This window comes from Psammomys obesus, unplaced genomic scaffold, assembly GCF_907164565.1.
Source record: "Psammomys obesus unplaced genomic scaffold, mPsaObe1.curated_primary_1811, whole genome shotgun sequence".
Classification (NCBI taxonomy): domain Eukaryota; kingdom Metazoa; phylum Chordata; class Mammalia; order Rodentia; family Muridae; genus Psammomys; species Psammomys obesus.
Genome location: NW_026585895.1, coordinates 56,276,669 through 56,297,876, shown reverse-complemented (window position 1 = coordinate 56,297,876; position 21,208 = coordinate 56,276,669). Strand labels below are relative to the sequence as shown.

General features: G+C 47.4%; 1 protein-coding gene across 4 annotated transcripts in view; it reads right to left on the bottom strand.

The window, feature by feature from the left end:
• Psd4 (pleckstrin and Sec7 domain containing 4) overlaps positions 1-21,208 on the bottom strand; it is a 73,724-nt gene that overhangs the window by 49,877 nt on the left and 2,639 nt on the right. For 3 of the 4 annotated variants that reach the window (XM_055600261.1, XM_055600263.1, XM_055600264.1), the window contains exons 2-6: positions 4,877-5,905; positions 3,130-3,238; positions 2,349-2,709; positions 630-806; positions 103-183 (exon numbers count right to left, since the gene is read on the bottom strand). In XM_055600261.1, the coding sequence (XP_055456236.1) occupies positions 103-183; positions 630-806; positions 2,349-2,709; positions 3,130-3,238; positions 4,877-5,794 (1,646 nt within the window). In that variant the 5' untranslated portion in view covers positions 5,795-5,905. Of the gene's footprint in view, positions 1-102; positions 184-629; positions 807-2,348; positions 2,710-3,129; positions 3,239-4,876; positions 5,906-13,338; positions 13,504-21,208 lie in introns of those variants that run through there. The other variant, XM_055600262.1, reaches the window with a different exon arrangement.

Here is a 21,208-nt window from a genome sequence, read left to right as displayed (position 1 = left end):
CAGAGCCACACATTCCAGGAATTTGAGACCACTGCCCTGCAGCTGTCCTTAACCACCCCACACACGCGACTCCTGCCTCCTCAGAGGGCCAGGAGGCCTTACCGGAGGGCTCGGTCCAGGCTCTGACCTTCAAAGTGGAAAAAGGACAAGTACGCCTCAGCCACAGCCCTGCTGAAGTCATTGCTGCAGAGGACAATGGAGATAAAGATGGTGCTGGGATCAGGTTGGGGATCTGTAGGCACAGAGGGGCCCCAGGATGGCAAGAGATAAATAGGTACAACCAGGCTAGGTCCCAGGTCCCAAGAGAACAGTCAGTGGCTAGCCTGCCCCTTCTACTTGGGTCAGTATTACCTGTGGTAGGCCATGTAGAGTCTGGGGCGGGCAAGGGGAGGTGTCAGGGGTATGGAGAAGAAGTGTTTTAAGAGAGACAGAGAAGAAGGTGGAGCTGGCCAAGAATGGGGGTGGAGAGGTGAGCTGGCATGGGGAGGAGCTAGGACAGACCTAAGGTAGATAAGGGAAACAAAGGGGTGATAGGTCAGGGAAAGAGCAAGAGTGGGATGTCCTGGTAGGAAGCCTATGGGGAGCTCCCTCCTGCACTGTCTCACTCATGTATCTCAGAAGTCCCTTACTTTTTTCGTAGGTGGGCAGCCACTTCAGACTTCCGGAAACCATTCAGGTGATAGAGGCGCAATGCTAGGTTCCAGGCCCCCTTGTCATTTCTGATGTTATTAGCCAACTTGTTTCCAGACGATGGCCTCCGGCCTTCCTCTAGAGATTGAGCTTGGGGCATGGGGCTCTCAGGAAGCCTAGAAAAATCAACTTGTGTCCTCAGGCTCACGTTTGTGGTGGATATGCATGTCACATGTTCCCCAAGACCATGGGAAGTGGCCAGAGCTCAGGATTAGAACTATAACTCTTGCCATGTGCAGAAGCTGAACCCAGGTCCTCAGCATGGAGAGACAGGGTCAAACTCAGCCTTGCCTGGCCTAGGCTGGGACCAGGATCTCAGAGATGAGGTACTAAAACAAGACCCACAGGACGGAGCCAAGCTGCTGCTACACTTCCCGCAGGTGACCACAAAGATGTTTCAAGCTTGTCTAATCTTGAGTGGCAGGTGGAGCCCTTTGACAGCTTCAGTGATGGGCTGTCCACCCAGGATGAGGTTAGTGTCTTGGCTAATTTTATGTCAACTTGACACAAGTGGTCTGAAAGGAGGGAACCTTAACAAAAAAACCTTGACAAAAATACCCCATAAGATCCAGCTGTAAGGCATTTTCTCTCTTAATGATTGATCAGGGAGGGCCCAGCCCATGATGGCTGGTGCTATCCCAGGGCTAGTGGTCCTGTGTTTGACAAGAAAGGAAGCTGCGCCAAACCATGGAAGCAAGCCGGTAATCAGCACTCCTCCATGGCTTCTGCATCAGCTCCTGTCTCCAGGATCCTGCCCTGTTTGAGTTCCTGTCCTGATTTCCTTTAATGATGAACAGTGATGTGGAGGTGTAAGCAGAAAAACAAACAAACAAACAAAAAACAAACAAACAAACAAAAAAAAAACAAACCCTCTCCTTCCTAAGTTTCTTTGGTCATGATGTTTCATCACAGCACCAGAAATTTTAACTAATGCAAGTAGCATTATTTCTCTCATCTGCAGCTATTCTCACATATTTCCAAGCCCCAGCATCAGCCCCATCCCACATAAACTGTAAGGTGTGAAGATCAAGCTGAGAACAGGGAGCCAGGCTCACTTTAGCAATGGCAAAAACTGGGGGAGACAGAGTAAGTTTCGGATTTACCCTTTCCCTGGCCTAACAGCTCTTACCATAAGACTGGCTGGTGACCTATACGATAGGCATATGCAGACCTGGGTAATCCTTACCACAGAGCACACCTGAAACTAAAATTCTCAATTCCAGTCCCACCTGACTCCTGTTACCCTGAAACTCTACTCCCTAGTTCTCACCCACAATCCTCCAAGCCTTCACAGGGCTCTAGTCAGTTCCCCAAACATCTCGCCTTTCTCTCCTGGTGTCAAGCTGGGGACACTAATGATTCTACTTCTATATGTTTAAGTCTTGACTCTTAACTTTCTGATCTGTGTGTTTTTAAACATTCCAGTTTTCTGAAACTATTCATATAATCAATCCTGTTTTATCATAGGAGACTGAAATAAACTCATGATTAATGAAATAAACTGAAATACACTCGTCTAATCAATCCTATTTTATCATGGAGCCTGAAATAAACATTAGCACATTAGCACTAGTGTGCATTTCTTATACCCCACCCAAACTAGGCTGTTTTTATTACAATGCAATTAGGAGCCCAGGACTAGTTGGCCTGAGACTCACCCTTCTGCAGAAGTCAAGTGAACTTGGTGCTGGGCAGCTGGAGCTTCTTCAGTCCTGGCTGTGTCTTCACACTCCACCTCCTGCCTTAGGTTTAGGACCTCTGCTGTCTCTTCTTTCTTCAGGGAATTTAACTCTGATTCATCCTTCTCCAGGAGTGAAGGGTGGGAGGCATCTTTTGGCCACTTGAGACTGCAGAGCTGGACCTGTGAACCACCTTCCTGGGAAGACACAGGGCTGGGCCTGGGGCCAGAGCCTCTGCCCTCAGTTTCTGGGGAGCCAGACTCCAGGTGAGACACTTGGCTTCCCCAGGGGGCCAAGGTACAGGGCATGGGCTCCTGGAAACAGCCAACATCCCTCTCACCTGTGGAATGGCAGGAATGAGCATGCTCAGGGCTGGAGACAGGAAACAGCTGGCTGCTGCCTCCAGACCTCCTTCCCTCAAGTACTTCCCCAGCACTGGGCAGGATGTCCTGTCCTGCGGCAGTGATCTCTCCCTGTCTATCTGGTGGCAGCTTCCAGGACTCCAGTCCCCAGATAGCTCAGGGCTCAGGGATTGCTGAGCTAGCAAGACTCAAGCATTGGAAATGCTGTATCTTCTGTACAGCCCTTCATTGTATAAGTATTGGAAAGCTCATTTTATGTATGAAGGCACAAAAGAATTAATCCTAAGCATGTCTGGCTCCAACACAGTACAATGAATCCAACAAAGACTTCTGTCTCCACTCTGAATCCCAGAAGCCTTCCACCACTCAGTTTCCCAGATCCCCACACTGGGTCTCACCTCTGTTCTGCGAGACAAGAAGCTCCTGGGGCCAGGAAGAATCTTCTGTCTGCAGGTTCTCAAGTATGGGTGGAGCCAGGTCAGAGAGGCTTTGGGGTGTCTGTGAGTCCTGGAAACAAGAGAAATGAATGATATTAAGACTATATGGAAGCCCTTCCCTCCTAGAACTCCTTCCTCCCAGAACCCATGGAAACAGTCTGGGTCCTCCGTTCAGAACTGTGATTGGGAGAAGCACTGCACCACAGAAACCTTGGAAATCAGTGGGTTCATGGTTCTTCACAGAGGGAGAAGGTAAGACACAGAGGGAAAGACACTTGCCCAAGGCTGTACAGGATGTGTGGTGGCAGGTCTAAGGTCAAATCCAAAGTTCTGTGATTCCTGGATGGATTCATGGTCCACAGAGAGTGATTTAGGTGAGCCTGGACTAAGATTGTCTTCCCCAGAAGTATGAAATAAGAGACCCTTGATCTGGCTATGAAATTGTTCCAGGCCCTTTCCACGCCTCATAAGACCCTTCCTCCTTACAGGCTGCTCCCACCCCAGATGGGGTGTGTTGTAGAAAGGATGATGGCCATCTCCTCCTGGGTGGAGTTCCCAGGCTTCCCTTTAAGAAAGCAAAGCCTTGGAAGAAGGTCCTGGGACAAGTATCTCCAGCGACTGCCTCTGATCACCATTGTTCTTTGGGAGTGGAGAGATTAGGAGGTTACAAAAATCTTCTGTCATCTTGAGCTGCCCTTATCTCTAAAGCAGAGAATTTCTGGGAAAACTGTCCCCCTGACTGCATCACATAACTTGTGACAAACCCTGATTGATATCAAGGCTCCTATGTCATTGTTGTAAGGGCTGATCTATCGACCCTGCACAATGAAAATGAAGGATCCTGAGCTGAAAGTAAAAAGATGCTGAAATCTCTCAAAAGAGAGGACAAGATTCCTAAAATAGCTCTCTGGAGGCTGCTCAGGCTGCTCTGTGACAGCCAGAGATTCCTGGGCAGTAGGAAGGAGGATCCCAGAATGACTTGGACCATGAAGGGAAGGGCTGCCTGTTTTCTAAGTCAGTTCTTCTAGTCTTACTTAGCTCCTTGGAACTGGTGACATGGAGATTCCAGAACTCAATTGCATCTGTGTTCCAAATGGCATTATTGTACTGATAAAACCTCCCATTATTCTGAAATCTACATGAGTCAGTCTTTGTGAGAGTATGTGCATGTGTGCGTCTGTGTATGAGTGTGTGCCTGTATGTGTCTACATATGTCCATCTCTCTCTCTCTCTTCCCCTCCTTCCTGTGTGTGTGTGCGTGTGTAGTGTTTACAGATGAGTATGTCCAATTTGGAGAATACAGAGGCTGATGTTAGTGTCCTCTTGTGTGGCTCTCTGTGGAGAGAGCATTTTTTCAGACAGAGTATCTCTTACTAAACCTGAGGCTTGCTATTTTGGCTAGATTGGCTGGCCATTGAGATCCTGGGCTCCTCCTGTCTCCACTCTCTTCCCTTCAGTGTTGGGTTACAGGTGTACATTGACACACCCAGCTTGTACATGGAATTTGGGGACCTCAAATTGGCATTTTTTCCACTCAGCCATCTCCCCAGTGACACACACACTGGCAACTTTGGTGTTCTTTTATCTCAGATCCCCCAAAACTCTATCTTCTGAACACTGTCCCCTGTATGACTTCCCCCCCCCCCCCCAAGGCCCTTCCTGTCATGTTCCCAGCCCAGCCCTCAGCTGGCTTTCTCGGATAACTTACCTCACCCTCCTGGTCAAGAGGTACTGTGAAAGCTTCTTCAATGGACCCCAAGGCCATGCAAGGGTGCATCTTATAGAGAGGCACAGGGAATGGAGGGGTGGTGCACCCACCATGGTCAGCAATGTTGCTCCCCAAACACAGCTCACTTCCTGGCCTCCAGAGCCCTGTGCCTTCTTGGAGTGGAGAATCCAGGGGTTCAGGACTATGATGCCAGCTCTTCCCATCTGGGTACCCCCAGGAAAAGCATTCCCCTTCAGCACTGGTGTCTGAGGAAGGGCTCTCCAGGAAGAGAGGATTGTCAAAGAAGATGCTGTCCTCCTCAGCACCCCACTCTGGGGAGGAGCCTGGCATTTGCCCTTTCGGCCAGGTCTGGTTCTCCTCTTCAGGCCCACTGCTATCATCCTCAGGGTCTTCATCCGCCTTGGGCAGGCTGGGGCTCAGGTCCACATCACCAAGGAAGTCCTTAGAAGATGGAGGGATGCAACACCTCAGTTCTGCTCTGAGTCCCTCTGTTTTCTCCAGCTCCTCCTCGAGGTCCAGAACACACATCTGGGCCTGCAGGATGCCAGCCCAGAACACCACCTGTGTGGATGAGCTCTGATTCTGCTGTGGACTCCCCAAAGGGCAGTTGTCCCCTACTGACCTCAGTGATGCTGGAGTCTTCCTGGCCTCCCCCTGAAAAGAGCATTCTTCCAGGCGAGTGGGCTCCACGCCAGAGTTACCATGATGAGCATCAGGCCTGGTGGACTGAGGGGGGTCAAAGGGCCAGGCGTATTCCTGGCAAGGTTCATCAGGGCCTGGATGGCTACATATATCACTTGGACATGTCCCTGGGCAGGGCTGTAGGTTATCTTCCAAGCAAATGTTGAGAAATTCCATGTGTCTGAGGTGGTCCAGGGGTCTGTTGTCACCCATCATCCACAGAGGGAAAGTTGAGCAGAAGCCCTTGGTAGTGTCTGTTTTCACAATCCCATTTCATGAATTAGTAGGTGCATAAGGCAAGGAGGGAACTGGAAAACCACATGCAGCCTGTAAATGTCCAAAGTGAGTGCAGGTTAGAGAGGGACTATAAAGTTTTGTTCCCAAAGTGCTAGACACACCAGAACCCACGCCTGGGATGATCTGCTAAAGAACCCTGCCCTCTCATCCCTGCAAGACATACCCTGTGGCCTCACAACCTCAAATTGGCATCAGAATGGCACTTGTTCCAAAGACTCTCATCTGTTGGCTGAAGGATTCCCATGTGGCTCCACACAAAAAGAAGCATCGGTCAATCAGGGCTTTCTTTTGGGAGTTTAGTTTAGAGAATGAAGAGACAGAGGGAGGTACATCAGAAAGAGCTAGAGCACCTGAGGGCAGCAGAAAACGGAAAAGACATGTAAGTGAGAATGTGCAAGAGTCAGACATAGGCTATGGAAGCAGGAGAAAGGAACAAGCTCACAGGAGCAGCAGGCACCAGGAGAGCAAAGCCATGGCCTGCTTCCTTTCTCAAGGTTTGAGTCCTGTTTGTGGGCCTTCACATTCACAAGGCCAGCTCCTAAGCTGCTTCCTTATGTGCTATGCACAGTTGTACAACTTAAGGCAGAAGCACTGAAGGGCTCCCCACTCAGTCTCATGGAGGAGAAGCTTTAGCCCTTCTGTCCCACCAAGGAGTATAGCACTTGTTTCATAAAGGGGAGAGTCTTGACGTCCAGAGAGGGTGAGACCAGGAAGCAATGGCCACATGTGCCTGAGGCTTCAAATGTGAAGCAAGCTTTCTGGTACATCCAAGACTCCCTGTAGCATTGGAGACCAATCTTCATCAGATGCATCCAAGGAACATATGAGAATGTTGCTGTGAGTCTCCACCATCTGTGTGAAATGCAAGCTTAGCTGGTTGCCAGAGTGGCCCTGATCATCTTAGTGACTGGCCTGTTTAAATCTACTGGACACTGAAACTCATGACCTGTGGCCAGTTTCCCTCTTGTGCTGGCCCCAGGAAGTGCAGAGGAAAGCACACAGATGTATGACATGTATTTGCAGTTAAACACCTCTTGTTTCATCAAATACTTCTTTATTTTTCTCTTGTCTCACTTTCTTCTAACATAATTCTTGAAAGACTGCAGGTGTGCTTGCAAGCTACTGATGTGGGAAAACAGAGTATGAATGAACATGTGAGATGAGTTCCCAGCCTACAACTACAGCTGACTCACACAGCCAAGAACGACAGACCCTTCTATGTATCCAGCTAGATATGCCCATCTTCTCTACCGTACATATAACCTGGCACCTGGAAGATAACTATACAGTTGTTGCCTTCCTATGACACAGACAAGGAAGCCACAGTCTGAGCTGGGCTTGTCGACCCAGAGCTGGAAACAGAGGCCCAGCTCTGACTTCAGAGCCCTGCCTTTCATTCCATGATATCCTCATCCCTCTCCTGCTGAAGAAACAAACAGTAGTTTGTTACCCAGCTGGCTATCCCTAACATCACTCTCTCTGGAGCCTTTCTAGACCTTAAACTATGTTCCTTCTCCAGGCAGGTGGTAAAGAGGGTGGGATGTGTTTTACCTGAAGTGTAGTGCCCCAAGAATATATAAGAAACCCATGGCGTCAGTTCAATTCCTCCATGTCAAGCAGTAGAAAGTGTGGGGATGAATGAATGACCACAGGCCTTGGAGCTACCCCTCCTTGCAACTGAGAGATGAGTGGATGAACCTAGGGAGTCATCCCTGTGACTGAGGGTCACTTATAAAAGACCCCACCTCAGAGGAAAGCTGCCACCATTGTCAGCCCAGGCTTGGATACTCGTTGATGCTAAACCTCAGTGCTTACACACTAAGGCTGGGTGGCATCTACATACTCTTCAAGATCACTTAAAGGATGTGGCTTCACCTACGACTGCCAGAGAGAGATGAGGTTGGGCTAACATGTACATCAGTCTCCTCATCTGCAAAGTCTCCTCCCGAAAGACTGGAAAATAGAGCCCCGAGCTGGGTTTTCCTTTTTCACTCTGTCCTGACACCACGTTCCTTGCTTTATTATGAACCTGGAGTTGCTCAGTAATAATAAAGTTCTGGAATTTTAGCATCCTGAAAGAACCCTGACCAGGCTTCAAGTCCCTCTATCATTTAGTGATAAATCAGTCCCTCCCAAAGACAGAGTTCAGAAAAGAAGAGCCATTGTCTTTAACTTTATCTCTGAGTCAAATGAATTGAAATTAGCCTCGCCTGTCAGTCTTCTCCGAATGTCGTAGGTTGGCCTCCACTCATCATCCTTGCTTCTGTCTCTCATCACATCTCCAACCCCAGACTGTAGGCTGAGAACTTACAACCTTTGCTATCTATGTCAAAAGGCAAGATAGGTGACCTTGTCCCTATGCAGCTACTCATTTCTGCCCTCACTGCTCTCTGTGTAAGAGGCCTCAGACAGTCCTACTTCCAATAGGAAACTGACAAATATACCTCAGAACCCGCTATAGTCTGGACCCTCAAAGGCCTATGCATTCGGGCTTGTCTCCAGCTGGCACTAGTGGTGGCACTAGAAACTTTATAAGACCTCCTCTAGGAAGGCATGTCTATGAAGGGGAATGGGCCATGAACTGAATGGCTTTGCTCTGCCATGTGCTTCATACCATGATCTGATGCCTTGCCCCAAAATAGTTGGGCCAGTCAGCCATGGGCTAGACCCTTCACAACTGTGACCTTTACAACTGTGGGCCAAAACATAGTCTTCTCTTTATAGGTAATTTTCTCAAGTATTTGTTATAATGACAGGAAACTAATATAAGATATGCTCTCATGTTAGCGAGTTTCCTAAATCACAACCATCACCCTTGGGCCTGCCTTATAGAAAATGATCAAGTGAAAGATGAACATGGAATATCCATGTTAAGGCTTCCTCAAGTAAACAGACCATAGGGCACAATAAATAACAGGGACAAATGATCCACACTGAAGCTAGAGAAGAATGGAGAGAAGCACTTGGTTACAGGTGCTAGATTAGGCGTCAGTGCAGCCCCACCCTCCCTTTCTTCCCAGACCCCAAGGCAGGGCCTCAGACCCTCCTTTTCCCAGCTAAGGCCTGATCCCTGTGTATCTGCCTGGTTCTTTTCCTGTGTGTAGTCCCTTCTCTTTTCCTCATTCTCTGACCCCCATACATCACAACTTAATGTGTTTCTGCCTCTAAGTCCCATCTAACCATGTAGCCAGGATGACTCACTCTCACTATGGAATTCATTTGACAAGACATGTGCATGTGTGATCTTGGGAATAGGAACGAGGCACCGAAGCCTGGATGGCGTCCCATGTTTCTCTTCTCAAGTAGGTACTTATACATACATACATGCATGCATGTACGTGCATAAAGCACCAATGATGGCATATGTGTGTGGTACCATGGGCATCTCGGAATACTGGGTTTTATTGGGTTTGCCTTCCTGGAAGAAATCCAGTATTTCTCCCGAAGTTTTCAAAGATGGGGGTGTGGTCTCTATAATTTTCTAGAGACCAAAAAGGAGAGAGTAGATCCCTGAAGTCTGGTATACGAAAGACTTAGGGAGAGAAGAGTCTAGGAGGACAAGGGAAATTGGGGTAAAGGGGCAGAAAGGGGAGTTAAGAAAACCCAAAGCCAACTGGTTGGCATGTGGTTTGACTGGGCCAACATTCTTTTAAAGCAATTAAAGTCAACCTGACTGCATTCCACATTGCTCTATTTCAGTGTTCAACTCTCAGTGTTTACTCAAAGGGCTCTTGTTGCCTGGAAGTAAACACGGAAAATTCTTACTTCTCCTGAGCTTCCTATTCACTGTGGAGACTCTCATTACTGGGTGGGGGATCATGTCCTACGCAGTGCAACCCTCACATTTCTTGGAATTATATCATTAATCTTTAGTTCAAGTCTGGTTTTGACCTGAGATGTTCAGGTCTCTCTCTATGATCCCTGAGGTCTAGAGCTCAGGTGAGTCTCAGTTCCTGGAGGTCAGGACATATGGAAGGCGTACACCTTCATGGTAGGGTTGCCAGTTAGTGGATAAACATGTGAGGGAGCCGGGCCCATGGATGACAGAGTATTTGTCTATCATGTCCAAGACCATGGGTTGATACCCAATAATGTTTTCAAAAGAATGAAAAACAAAACAATAATCCAGCACTCCCAATGTCTGTGACATGCTTGAAAAAAACCCTACTAGTTTATCAAACATCCAAATTTAACTTGTAATTCTATGTTTTATTTGACAACCCAATGCCACGGGAGAAGGTACAGATAATAGTCTCCAGTCCCTGCAAACAGACTACTTATCCAGCTGTATAGCTCATCTCTCACCAGGCACCCTGTAAATGAGGCAAACAAAACACCCCTTCTTTCTAACAAAAAAGCTAAAGTTTGGAGGGGTTCTCAGAGTTTTTTAGGTAGCTCAGCAAACATGTGAGAGAGCTGAGGTTTCAACCCAGGCGTCAGGCTCCTCTAGACAATACTCTTATTCCCACCCACAAGTCAGTGTGCTTCTTCCTTTTTTTTTTTTTCTTTTTAGCTTTTCAATATTCCTTCATGAATGGGCAGGATGGATGACCTGAAGGGTTTAGTCCTTCTGATGGCCATCATAGCTGCCCTCGCAGTCATCTGGCTGAAATCTGAGACCAGCCTTTTTTCTCTGGATGAAGAAAGGCATCTCCTAGACAGAAGCAGTCCAGTAACAAAAGAGCAGAGCACATGCATGAATTAGGCAGGATCCTCCACCCCTTTCTTACATGTATTGTGTTTGTGTGAGGATAACTTGGGGAAATCAGTACTCTCCTTCCACCAGGTGGATCCCAAGGATAGAGCTCTGGTCTTTGGGCTTGGTGGCAAGCTCCTTTACTGGCTAAACTATTTGACCATCCCAGTAAAATCTTTTTTGAAATCTCTCATCTCAGGTACTGAACAAAGCTGCAAAGAAAGAATTCAGCAATAAAAGGCTAAGTTGGGTTCTCTTGCCTCTAACATAAAGTGGCCTTTCAATTTTTCGAAGTACTTTGAAGCCTTGAGAAGTTGACAGAGACATTCTGGGAGATGCAGAATGTCTCTATAAGCCCAGGAAAAGACTTAGGGTTCTAGAAAACACAGGGGGAGGAGTCACCAGGCAGTCAGGTAGGAAAGAGAGCACTGTTTCACTGCACACCCTGTTTCAGTCTTGAGTTCTACGTTTCAGTTAATTTTCACCAGGAGGATATTTTTAGGGAGAATATTTCAGGGGCTAAGCTGTGCATCCAGCTGGTGGGAGGAAAGTGACACACAGGGGTCAGGAGGTCAGTCTCTCTTACCCTGCCCTAGATTGTCAAGGATTTTTGTCTTTCAGTTTTTCATAACAGGGTCTCCTGGGTGGCCTCAAACTCACGGGTGGTACTAATGCCTCTGCTCTCCTGAATGCTAGAATTACAGGTGTGTTCTCATGTTCCTGCTTTATATGGTGTTGGGGATCAAACCCAGGGCTTTGTGTATGCTAGGCAAAGACTACCAACTGAACAACATCCTAAGCTCAGCGGTATTTTTGATTTTTGGAGGGCAGGGGTGGCAAGAGGATACCTGGATTATGTTTTTTTTTTTTTTTTTTTTTTTTTTACACTGGATTTGCTCTTTGCTCTTGGCTTATGGACCTAGCTTTGTATCTTTGTATTCTAGTTTAAGAATGACAGACTGAGTACAGAGACAAGCCATTCCTCAGCAGGAAGAGTAACAGCCTAGATCAGGGTGACAGTGAAGAATGCTGATAGAGAGGCTCACAGACTATATTCACATTGTAACTCTATAATTGACTAGCCTTGTGACAGAGGGAAATGTCACCTGGTCCCGTATCTGTAGAATAAGAGAATGAAGAGCCACTCAGCAGGTTTGCTATGTAATGGGAAATGATCTGAGTGTTAATGCTGGGCCTGGTCCTTGGGAGGTGCTCAAGACATTGCTATGTCTTCTCAGCTTAACACTGTGGCTCTGCCATTCACCCAGAGAAGCCAAATTACACACACGCACACATGCATGCACCACACACTCCACCTTTTGTCATGCTCATCCAGATCCACACGCTGTCAGCTCTTGGCCTGCTGGAGGAAATGGCCCTCAGTCTGTCTGTCTGGAACATGACCTGCCCCCCCCTCCGACCCCAACGCACCCACTCCATTTTAAGCTTTCAGATTCAGCAAGGCGACCCGCTTCCTCCTTTACTCCATGACTGGCTGGCCCTTCCAGAGACATGGGAGTTGAGCTGTTTTGTCCCTGGATAGCCCAAGCAAGGGCAGTGTCCCCAGGGGAAGGAGCCACAACAAATGCAGTTTTCTGGAATGGAGTATACGGGACTGGTGCTGCTACCTGAACTTGAGCCCAGGGCACCATGAGAACTGACTAGGGGAGGCCCCACATCCTGCTCCCAAGGGAGCCTTCATGCAAATGGGGAGGTAAGGGGCCCCATAGCACATGGTGAAAGCAGCTGAGGCTCAAAAAAGAGAGCAGAGTGATGGGGCGGGTAGAGGGAGCTGGCTTAAAGCTCAGAAAGGCCTCGGAAGGTGAAGGACCCCCAAGAGGTCAGTCAGGTCTTCTTCCAAGCATCTTCCAAGCCTCTTCTTCCTTGGTCCCCTCACCCCAGAACCCAAGGTGATCTCTATGCTACCAGTCCTTATCCACAGCCGGAGGGGACTGCTATGCTCCAGCAGTCCCAGAGGGCTGGGGACATGCCTGCTTAGAGACTATTCTTTCAAGCTAGTCTAAGGTTTAAGAGTCCTGGTCCCATTGACCCAGCCTTTTAGTAGAAGAATGACCATAACTGTGAAATTGGAGGCCTGAAATATGAGAGCAGGAGCTGAAGGTCAGTTCTGAGGGACACTAACAGGCCCTACAGTGTCTCATAAAAGGACACTTTTGGGAGTGTCATGGTTCCTCTTACACATCATAAAAATAGTACTAACTCAGGGTTAAACACGTTGGGGGGGTGTCTCCTGCATCTAACTCCAGTCTTTTTGGGTGGGACCTTGGGATAGGATGGAGCAGGGAGCACCTTAAGGGCAGAAGCTCAGACTCCATTTTTGCTGCGACCACACCCAGAGCTGCTCTAGCACCCTCCTGGGACTCCAGCCTTCCAGAGTCTACAGTCAGGTTGAAACCTCAACCACAGCAGTCATGAGGATTTCAGGCAGGTTGCTTTGCCCCTTCACCTTCTAGAGGTTTCAAGAGATTTCTAGAGGCCCTGGTGAAAGGAGGGGGAAAAGACATCAGAGAAGGGCCACATAGAGAGTTAGAGAGTAGACAGCGTGGAGGAAAGGTAAGGAAAGGCAAGAGTCCAGTGAAGTTAGGCTCATGTCAGATACCCAAGCAGGAATCAAGTCCAGAAACTCGTCTCCATCCGGCATGCCTGACCCTAGCCCAGCCACGAGGGCCCACATAAAACACACTATTTTCTGGTCCCCTAACTCAGATTCCCCCAGCCTCATCCCCAGCAAGCCCACCTAGCTCACCTTGAGTGAATAGAAGTTGGAGGCTCTCCTGGACTCCCCTGCCCCAGGAAGACTTTCCGCTGCATAGATGCCCGCCTGTGAATGTGGTCACTGAAGCTTCCGACTTCCGTTCCCCTCACCACTCCTCTTGCTCTGCAGAGCTCCCTAGCCTCACAGTAGTTCAGTACCTCACACTTCCTGCCTACACGACAAGGGGATCCACTTCCAGCTCCAGCATCTCCCAGGGCCCCATGCTCTATCGATATGTCTGCTCCTTGGAAGCTGCTACCCTGAAGCACTAACCCAGAACCAACCTGCCACAGATTGGCCTTCTCCCCAACACACCAGAGCCAGAGATAAAGGGGAAGAACAGGAGGCTGGGGCTGTGAACAGGCCCCTCCTCCTTCCTCCTTGTGGTTTTGCACCAGGTCCTGCCTCTGCCTCAGCTTAGTCCCCCAGAGGGTTAGCAATGAAGGCAAGGTCCTCAAATCAAGTATTTTGTTTTTCACATATGACATTTCAAATTTCATATGGTTGTGTCCCGTGTCATATAATAATACCTGAGATATTATCAAAGGCCCCTGCACAAACTCCTTAACCAGCTCTTACTCTGACCTCATAAAGCATGACTCCTTCAGTCATCGTACAGATCCAGCTGCTGCCTCAGGTTGCACAAATGGAAAGTTGCAAGGCTAGGATTCAAACTAAGCCCTTTGAGCACATAAATCGATCATTGCCCATGCCCAACAGTTGAACTCCAGACGCAAGTCCCTGGGGCAGGCTACAGTGTTTAGGAGTATGATACAGAGGCCAGGGGGACGCCATACTCAATGCAAACAGTCCATACATTCATTCTCAGCTCCACCATTTTTCTGCTGAGGCTCCGAAGATTTTACCCCAGCCATAGCTCTAGCTCCCACCTACTTTCTCTGGGCTCTCTAGACTGGCCTGCCCATAAGAGTGGTGTTGTTAAGGCCTCAGCCATAGGCCTTGCACCCACGGCCTACATGAAAGGGCCTGACTGTAGCTCAGGCCCTCCTCCAGCTGTCCCCCTTTCACAGATAGAGCTTACCACAAACTCCTGTGGGTATGAAAAGTATTGGAATTCTCTGTTCTGGGCCTGTGTTCCCCCCAGGCACATTGTAGCTTTGTACAGCCCAAGAAAGGGTTTAGGGAGGCTAGAGTATTCATAGGAGAGGGTAGGGTAGAGGGTAAGGCTTAGAGTCATGCTCCCGTCAACCCTCATCTCATCTTGTCAATCAGGGTCAGTGTGGGGAATAGAAAGAGAGGTAGGGCCAGGAAGGGATTCTGCTACAGGAGCCACAAAGATAAGACAATGATCCTGCTTCAGATGTGGACCCACAAGCTGCTACTAAGGTAAGACTTAGAGAATGAAAGTAGGAGGACATGACACAGTTAATATGAAGATTGTCAGCCTCACCAACTTGTATATATTTGATACATCAGATGAGACCCTTCTGGCCCTGGCAGATTCAAACCACCCACTTTCTAAGACTAGAAAATGTTGTACACAGTTAATCTCACAAACACCTCCAATCCAACACATCCTGGTAGATGCCTCCAAGCTGCAATACTTTCTGTATTCAGGATTTTATGACTCTCCACACAGCTGGGTAAACCTGAAATCTAAGTGTATCACCTAGAAGCAAACCTTTTCTCAGGCTGTAGCCTTGCCTTTGGTATGTAGCCCTCTACCCGGCACCTTCTGTATTTCCATCCCCACACTAGAGGCTTCTGGCCAACCAGGAATGAAACATGCTGCCTGCTCACATAAGCAGGCACAGAGACAGAACTTAAGCAGACACACCAGTTTAACCAGCATCCGCTCATAAGAAGCCTAGACTGCTAGGGGAAAGAGTTGGGGAGAAACCAGGGAGGGTGACAGGGTGAGCTCATGGCCATGCAGGTCAGGGAAGGCCTAGGCAGAGATATATTATATTCACGTGAAGAAGGCCCAATAGGGAAGAGTGATTTAGGCTGCAGGTCTAATTCCTTATCTGGGATGGAAAAAGCCTAATGTCCTGGTAATACTCTGTAGGCCTGGCACTGGGAGAAGTCCAGGGACAGGAGAAGCAGGGCCCACCACAGTTCACTGGGTCCACTACTGTAGACCAAGCTGTATTGGAAGTTGAGAGTTGAGGGCCAAAGAAGTATGTACGCATTTATTTTTATTATCATTTGTCTACTAAATTAAGAACAACCATCAGGGCCTACTTAAGAGCAAAACCCCAGTTATGTAGTTTTGGGGGTAGGGTGCGGGTCCAGGTAAGGGAGGACATTGTCTTCAGGCAAGAGCAATGATGGCATAGAAGGGAGAGCCTGTCACTGGTGACAACTAGGGAGTCTGGCTGCTTAAGCAGAAGGGAGGTGTAAAGGTGGAGGGAAGTCAGGGGCGACCTCCAGACTCTGTCTCATGCTCTGCTCATTTATGGGTTAACAGCCTCCCCCATGACCACAACTGAATTCACTTGACAACAGAGTGCTTGAAATAAGATTGTCCCTTGGCCATTTGACTGACTGCTCATCTCTTTCCTAATCACTTCAAAATGAAAGGGAAATCTGCTTCTCCCTCACCAGGCAGTTCGGAAAGACTTCCCTGCCTGCTGGAGTCTTCGGTGTACACGCTTCTCTTATAACTTTTATCCCCCGATTTTATTTTTTATATTAAATTAATTTTTATTATTTATTACAATTTATTAACTTTTTGTCCTGACTGTATCCCCCTCCCTCATCTCCTTCCAGTCCCACCCACCCTCCCTCTTCTCCCCCTATGCCCATCTCCTAGTCCACTGATAGGGGAGGTCCTCCTCCCCTTCTATCTGACCCTAGCCTGTCAGGTCTCATCAGTATTGGCTGCATTGTTTTCCTCTGTCGCCTGGTAAGGCTGCTCCCCCAGGAGGAGGATCACCTGATATAAGAAGCAAAACTCTGGGTGGAGGATCCCTTGTTGGAGGCCCTTTTAGCCTCCAACTAGAGGGACATTATTCCTGGTCCCACAGTCTCAAGCTTTATTTCCAGCATTCTCCCTTCACTCATGGAGTCTCTTCCCAGTCTATCTACCATACTTTTCCAAGAACCCAAAAGCATCCTGACCCAAGCACACAGTCTGCAGCACACACACAATCCACACAGCCCAATGCATGCAGCATGGCCAGAGTCTTTCATGTTCCTGAGTGGTGAGCTACTTCCTGTTTGCCCACAGACTAAGCCCTTCATCACAGATGGTGGCAGTGACAGGTGTCTTCTCACACAGTGAGCATGGGAGTGGGAGGGGACATCCCTGGAGAGAAGAGCCCCTCATGAGGCCCAGAGGGAGGAGTAGAAGGCCTGACTTATTACAGCGCCTTTTCCCGAAGCTCCCTGTGCACAGATGTTTACAGACATTGGCCACGCTTTTTTAATGTACTGGTAGTTTCCCTCAGGAGCTCATGGATGAAGAACCACTCTCCCCATGCTCCAGGCAGATGAGGAGACTGGGGGATCAAAAAGTCAACAGCACTGCAGAGCCCAGGAAATGCCCTTCCTCTACCTTGCTACCATCCATATGCTGCAGATACAAGCATTGCAACACTGAGGTATATATAGGGCCGGCCTTCTCTTTCAGCCAGTGGGGCTCCTGTGTTGTAACCGGAACCTTTTTCTCCCAATCAAAGCTTCTCAAAACTAGGGCTGGTAGAGCTGAAATACTGAACACCTGCGCAAGTAGCAGGCAGAGCGGCAGGGAGCCCCGATGCACCTCACAGTTTCCTCTATCTGTCTTTAAATCTGCCCCTGGAGAAGCCCTTTCCTTTGGAGAAGCCTGAAGTAAGGCAACTGAGTGATCGATCCATCTCCAGGCAGAGTCCTATTCCTTAGGAGCAGTTTGAGTTCTACAAGCATGAGTCCTCAGAAAGGACAAAAAAGAGGACACTAGCCTCCCAGACCACTCTCTGGCAAGGCAGGTGTTTATATCACACTGGCCAGGAGATGGGTTCCCAGGGATCAGAGTAAAGAGCTGGAGGAGGGTGGGCCAGGTCTTTAATGGCTCACACTCTTGCAGGGGCCAAAGGTACTACCTCCTGGGTGCTTGTGGCTTAGAACTGGGAGGTGGAATATTCCTCAGAGTCAGGACAAAGGATGGGAATCCATAGGTAATGTTACTGTCAACCTCCCAAAACATCCACGGGTATCAGTGCTACCCTGGCTTCCAGAAGAAGCTGGAAGTGCCTACTTCTAGAAGGGAACACAGAAAATAAACCTTAACCACCCCTGCTCCGGGACAGTTTTACGGTCCTGAAGACAGCAAGGCCATTCATGGCTATATAAACAGTCTCACAAACGTTCATTTGTTCTCCCTCTCATGTATCTTTCTTCCCAAGAGAAACTTGTGTATTCTTCCTATAGAAGCCTTTTCCTGCTTCTCTTTTTCTCTAAGTTAGATATATTGACTTTTGATGCAATCATTTAAAAATCCAGCCCCTTCCGTTAATCTGTCTTTTGTCCATTTCATTTTCAGTTCCAGTCACTCAGAAGGTAGAGAAAACAGTTTTATTCTCTCATGCACAGGGTTAGGAAAAAGGTTTCTGCTCCAAGATTCTCCCTCTATGAATGCACAAATCCAAGGCTGTGTCTGCATAAGTGGGTTTGTAATATATGCACTGAGCATTTTAAGTAGCTCAGCATTTATGTGAATATGCATTAGGAAAATTACAACTACTATAGCAAGCCTCACAGTAAGATGCTAAAAATAGGTAATGCCTGCTTTCTACATTAGAAAAAAAAACCTATTAAATAAAAAACTCTCATGCCAAAAGTCATGACAAAGACACATAACTGCCCAGACACTTTGTATAGAGTTTGAGCATTTCTTGTACTTTTCCTTTTGGAGAAAGGACAGAATTTCTTCTTCACAGTGCACATTCATTCTGATAAGCCGTTAATCATTTACTAGAAAGCCAGGTTCGTATAGTTAGCAGCAAAGCATAGTATTATAAAAAAAAAAAAAAAAAAAAAAAAAAAAAGAACAGGTATACATTGACAGGGTGAAGGAGAAAGAAAACCCAAGGCATTTTCCGGGTTTCCAGAAAGGTCACATGGTGCCCTGGGCATGCCCATGCTTAGCACTGCCTGTAGTAGAGCTCTGTGTGTGGTACTGAAGACAGACCCACGCTGCTCCAGCCTTGTCACCCTCAGAGCTGGGAGCTAGCTTCAGGAACAGTGTTCAGGGCTCCCAGCCTCTACCTGAGGGACGGAGCCAGCACATGGAGCTTCTTAAAACAGTTGCCTTTTTCTGCCCAAGCATGTTCTGCATCCTCCAAGGCAGGCAGGAAGGGGTGGTTCCTCAGGCCTTGTCTATAACCCACTCTCCACTTAGGCTCAAATCCAGAATGGCAGAGAGTCCATTAAAAAGTACCATGTCTCAGCCAGTTCAGCCTGTCCATCCACTTCTTCTATAGTTGCCGGAGGGCTCTTGTTCTGGCCAGGCCTCTGTAGCCTTCACTCTGCTCTTCCGGGTGATCTCACTGTCATGTGTTCCCCTCCCAGCCACTTGCTGAGGACTCATCAATCCCTGTCCAGCCCAGAGTTCTATCCACAGACAAACTCTCCACGGGACTTCAGACCTTGCCTGCTAATATGCCAAGAGTGCCGTCCCCACCCTTGCGTTGCAGCCTGGCCTTCCCAGGTCCTATCTAGCAAATAGACTCAGAGTCGGTTTTTCTTGTGAGCAGTCTTGCTACCACCCTGGGCCTTTTCCTTTCATGCCTGGGGGGCTCAGTGCTACTGTGATCTCTCCAGTCTAACTTGAGACTTGCAGCTGCTCCTGGCCTCTCAGATATCATGTCCTCAGCCCACCTTAATTTCCCACCAGTGTGACATCATCTTACCCCGGAAATCTCCACTGACTAGAAACACTTTATACACGCCCCCCAAAAAAACCCTTATGGTGTGGGCCCTCCTCTTAGTCAGCTCTATTTCTTTCTCGTATTCTCATACAACCTTCTCCACCCTTCAAGGCTTCCACAATACCCCGACCCACCCTTTCTAGACCAGTCCAATAATAACTGACTGTTAGAATATTCCCCAAACTCCAGCTATGTGGCTATCAGAAAAATAAAGCTTAATGTACAGCACTGGCAAATGAATTAAAAAAAAAAAAAAACTGTCTTTAGCGAGTAAGAAAAAGATCAAGGGGCCAGCAATATGCCTCGGTGGGTGAAGGTGCCAACCACGAAGCCTGAGGACTTTTGGCACCCCCCCATCCATACAAATACTCTCAAATAAAAGATTTTTAAAGAAAAACTATAATGTACAGCACAATGTAATTTATGTGACTCATGCATAGATAACATATATCTACATAACATACATAACATATATATATATATTTTTTCCAAAATAGGCCCAGCTCAAAGGATAAACCCAGCACAATCACACTGGGGTGGCTGCTACCCACAGGCTGGGGTGGGGGAGATAACAGACATGAGACTTCCAACTTAAAGCACAGGGCAAGTGCTGCAGTTTCTGTCTGCAATTGTCATGCACCAAAGGCCCAGTCCTTAGCAGCCCTGAAAGAGGCAGGACTAAGGGAGGATTAGCTCACTGGAGGCATCTCAAACAGAACAGTTAGAGCCAGTATGTTCTTTCTCTCCACTTCTCAGGCAGGAGGTGGGGAGCGTCATTCTCCTTCACACTCCTGTCATCATGTGCTGTCTCATCACAGGCGAAGTGACCACAGATTAAGACCTGCAAAACTGTGAGCCCAAATAGACCCTTCCTCTTTACAAGTGGATGGTTTCTTGGTATTTACAAACACACCAAGGATATGGAGATTACACAGAAAGACAAACAGCTTAAAATACATGGAAAACTGATGAAATGATTCATCCAAAAATAATCATCAGAAAACAATGTGATGACATTTTGAAGTTAACAAGACCAACAAGTTGATGCCACTGTGGGTTGGTAGAAGTACTGAAAAATCATCACTTTCATAAGTAAAAGTCATGCTGTGTCCATTGGAGAGTGCCTGGCAGCATCAAAAGTCTAATGCGTGCGTAACTTTTAAGCCTCATTTCTAAGTTTCTTTGACAACTGAAACAGGAAGATCTAACGCACTCTGGTTTATTCTAGCAAACAAGGGAAAATAACCTGTCACTCATGGGACTTGCTTGATAAATGTGGCATACCAGTCCAGCAAGCTAATTCAACATTTGTTTAGAAATGATGAAATTCATTTATATATCTTGAAGATTAATTGTTGAGAATGGCTGCTAAGTTTACAGAAAGGTACATGCTTGTGTATTATGTTTTTACTATCTGTAAAAGGAAAACAGGAAAAGAAAGAGGAGGTCTCTCTCTCTTTCTCTCTCTCTCTCTGTGTTTATGTAGCCATGTTTATGGTTTAGCCCACAACCTCCATGTTGTACTTATGGATATTTCTATCCAATGCTAGAAGAGTTTGTGTCTTGTATAGCCTTTGTTAATCATTTAAAGTCAGAGCACAGGATTGATTTTCCTAGAACTTCCCCAATCTCTCTTTTCTCCCTTTAAAACTGATGCAGATTAACATGTGACCAGGTACAGGTTTTTTACGTATTCCTTCCTATGAATAAAGGGAGCTTAAAGTTTCTGTTAAGGGTTAGGAGGTGCAGATCAGTTGGTAGAGTGCTTGTCTACTGAGCCCAGCACCATATAAAACTGGTCATGGTAGCACATGCCTGTAACCCCCATTCATTCATTCATTCATTCATTCATTCATTCATTCATTCATTCACTCATTTATTTATTTATTTGTTTATTAATTCATGTATTTATTTATTTATTTTATCTATCATTCTATCTATCTATCTATCTATCTATCTATCTATCTATCTATCTATCTATCTATCTA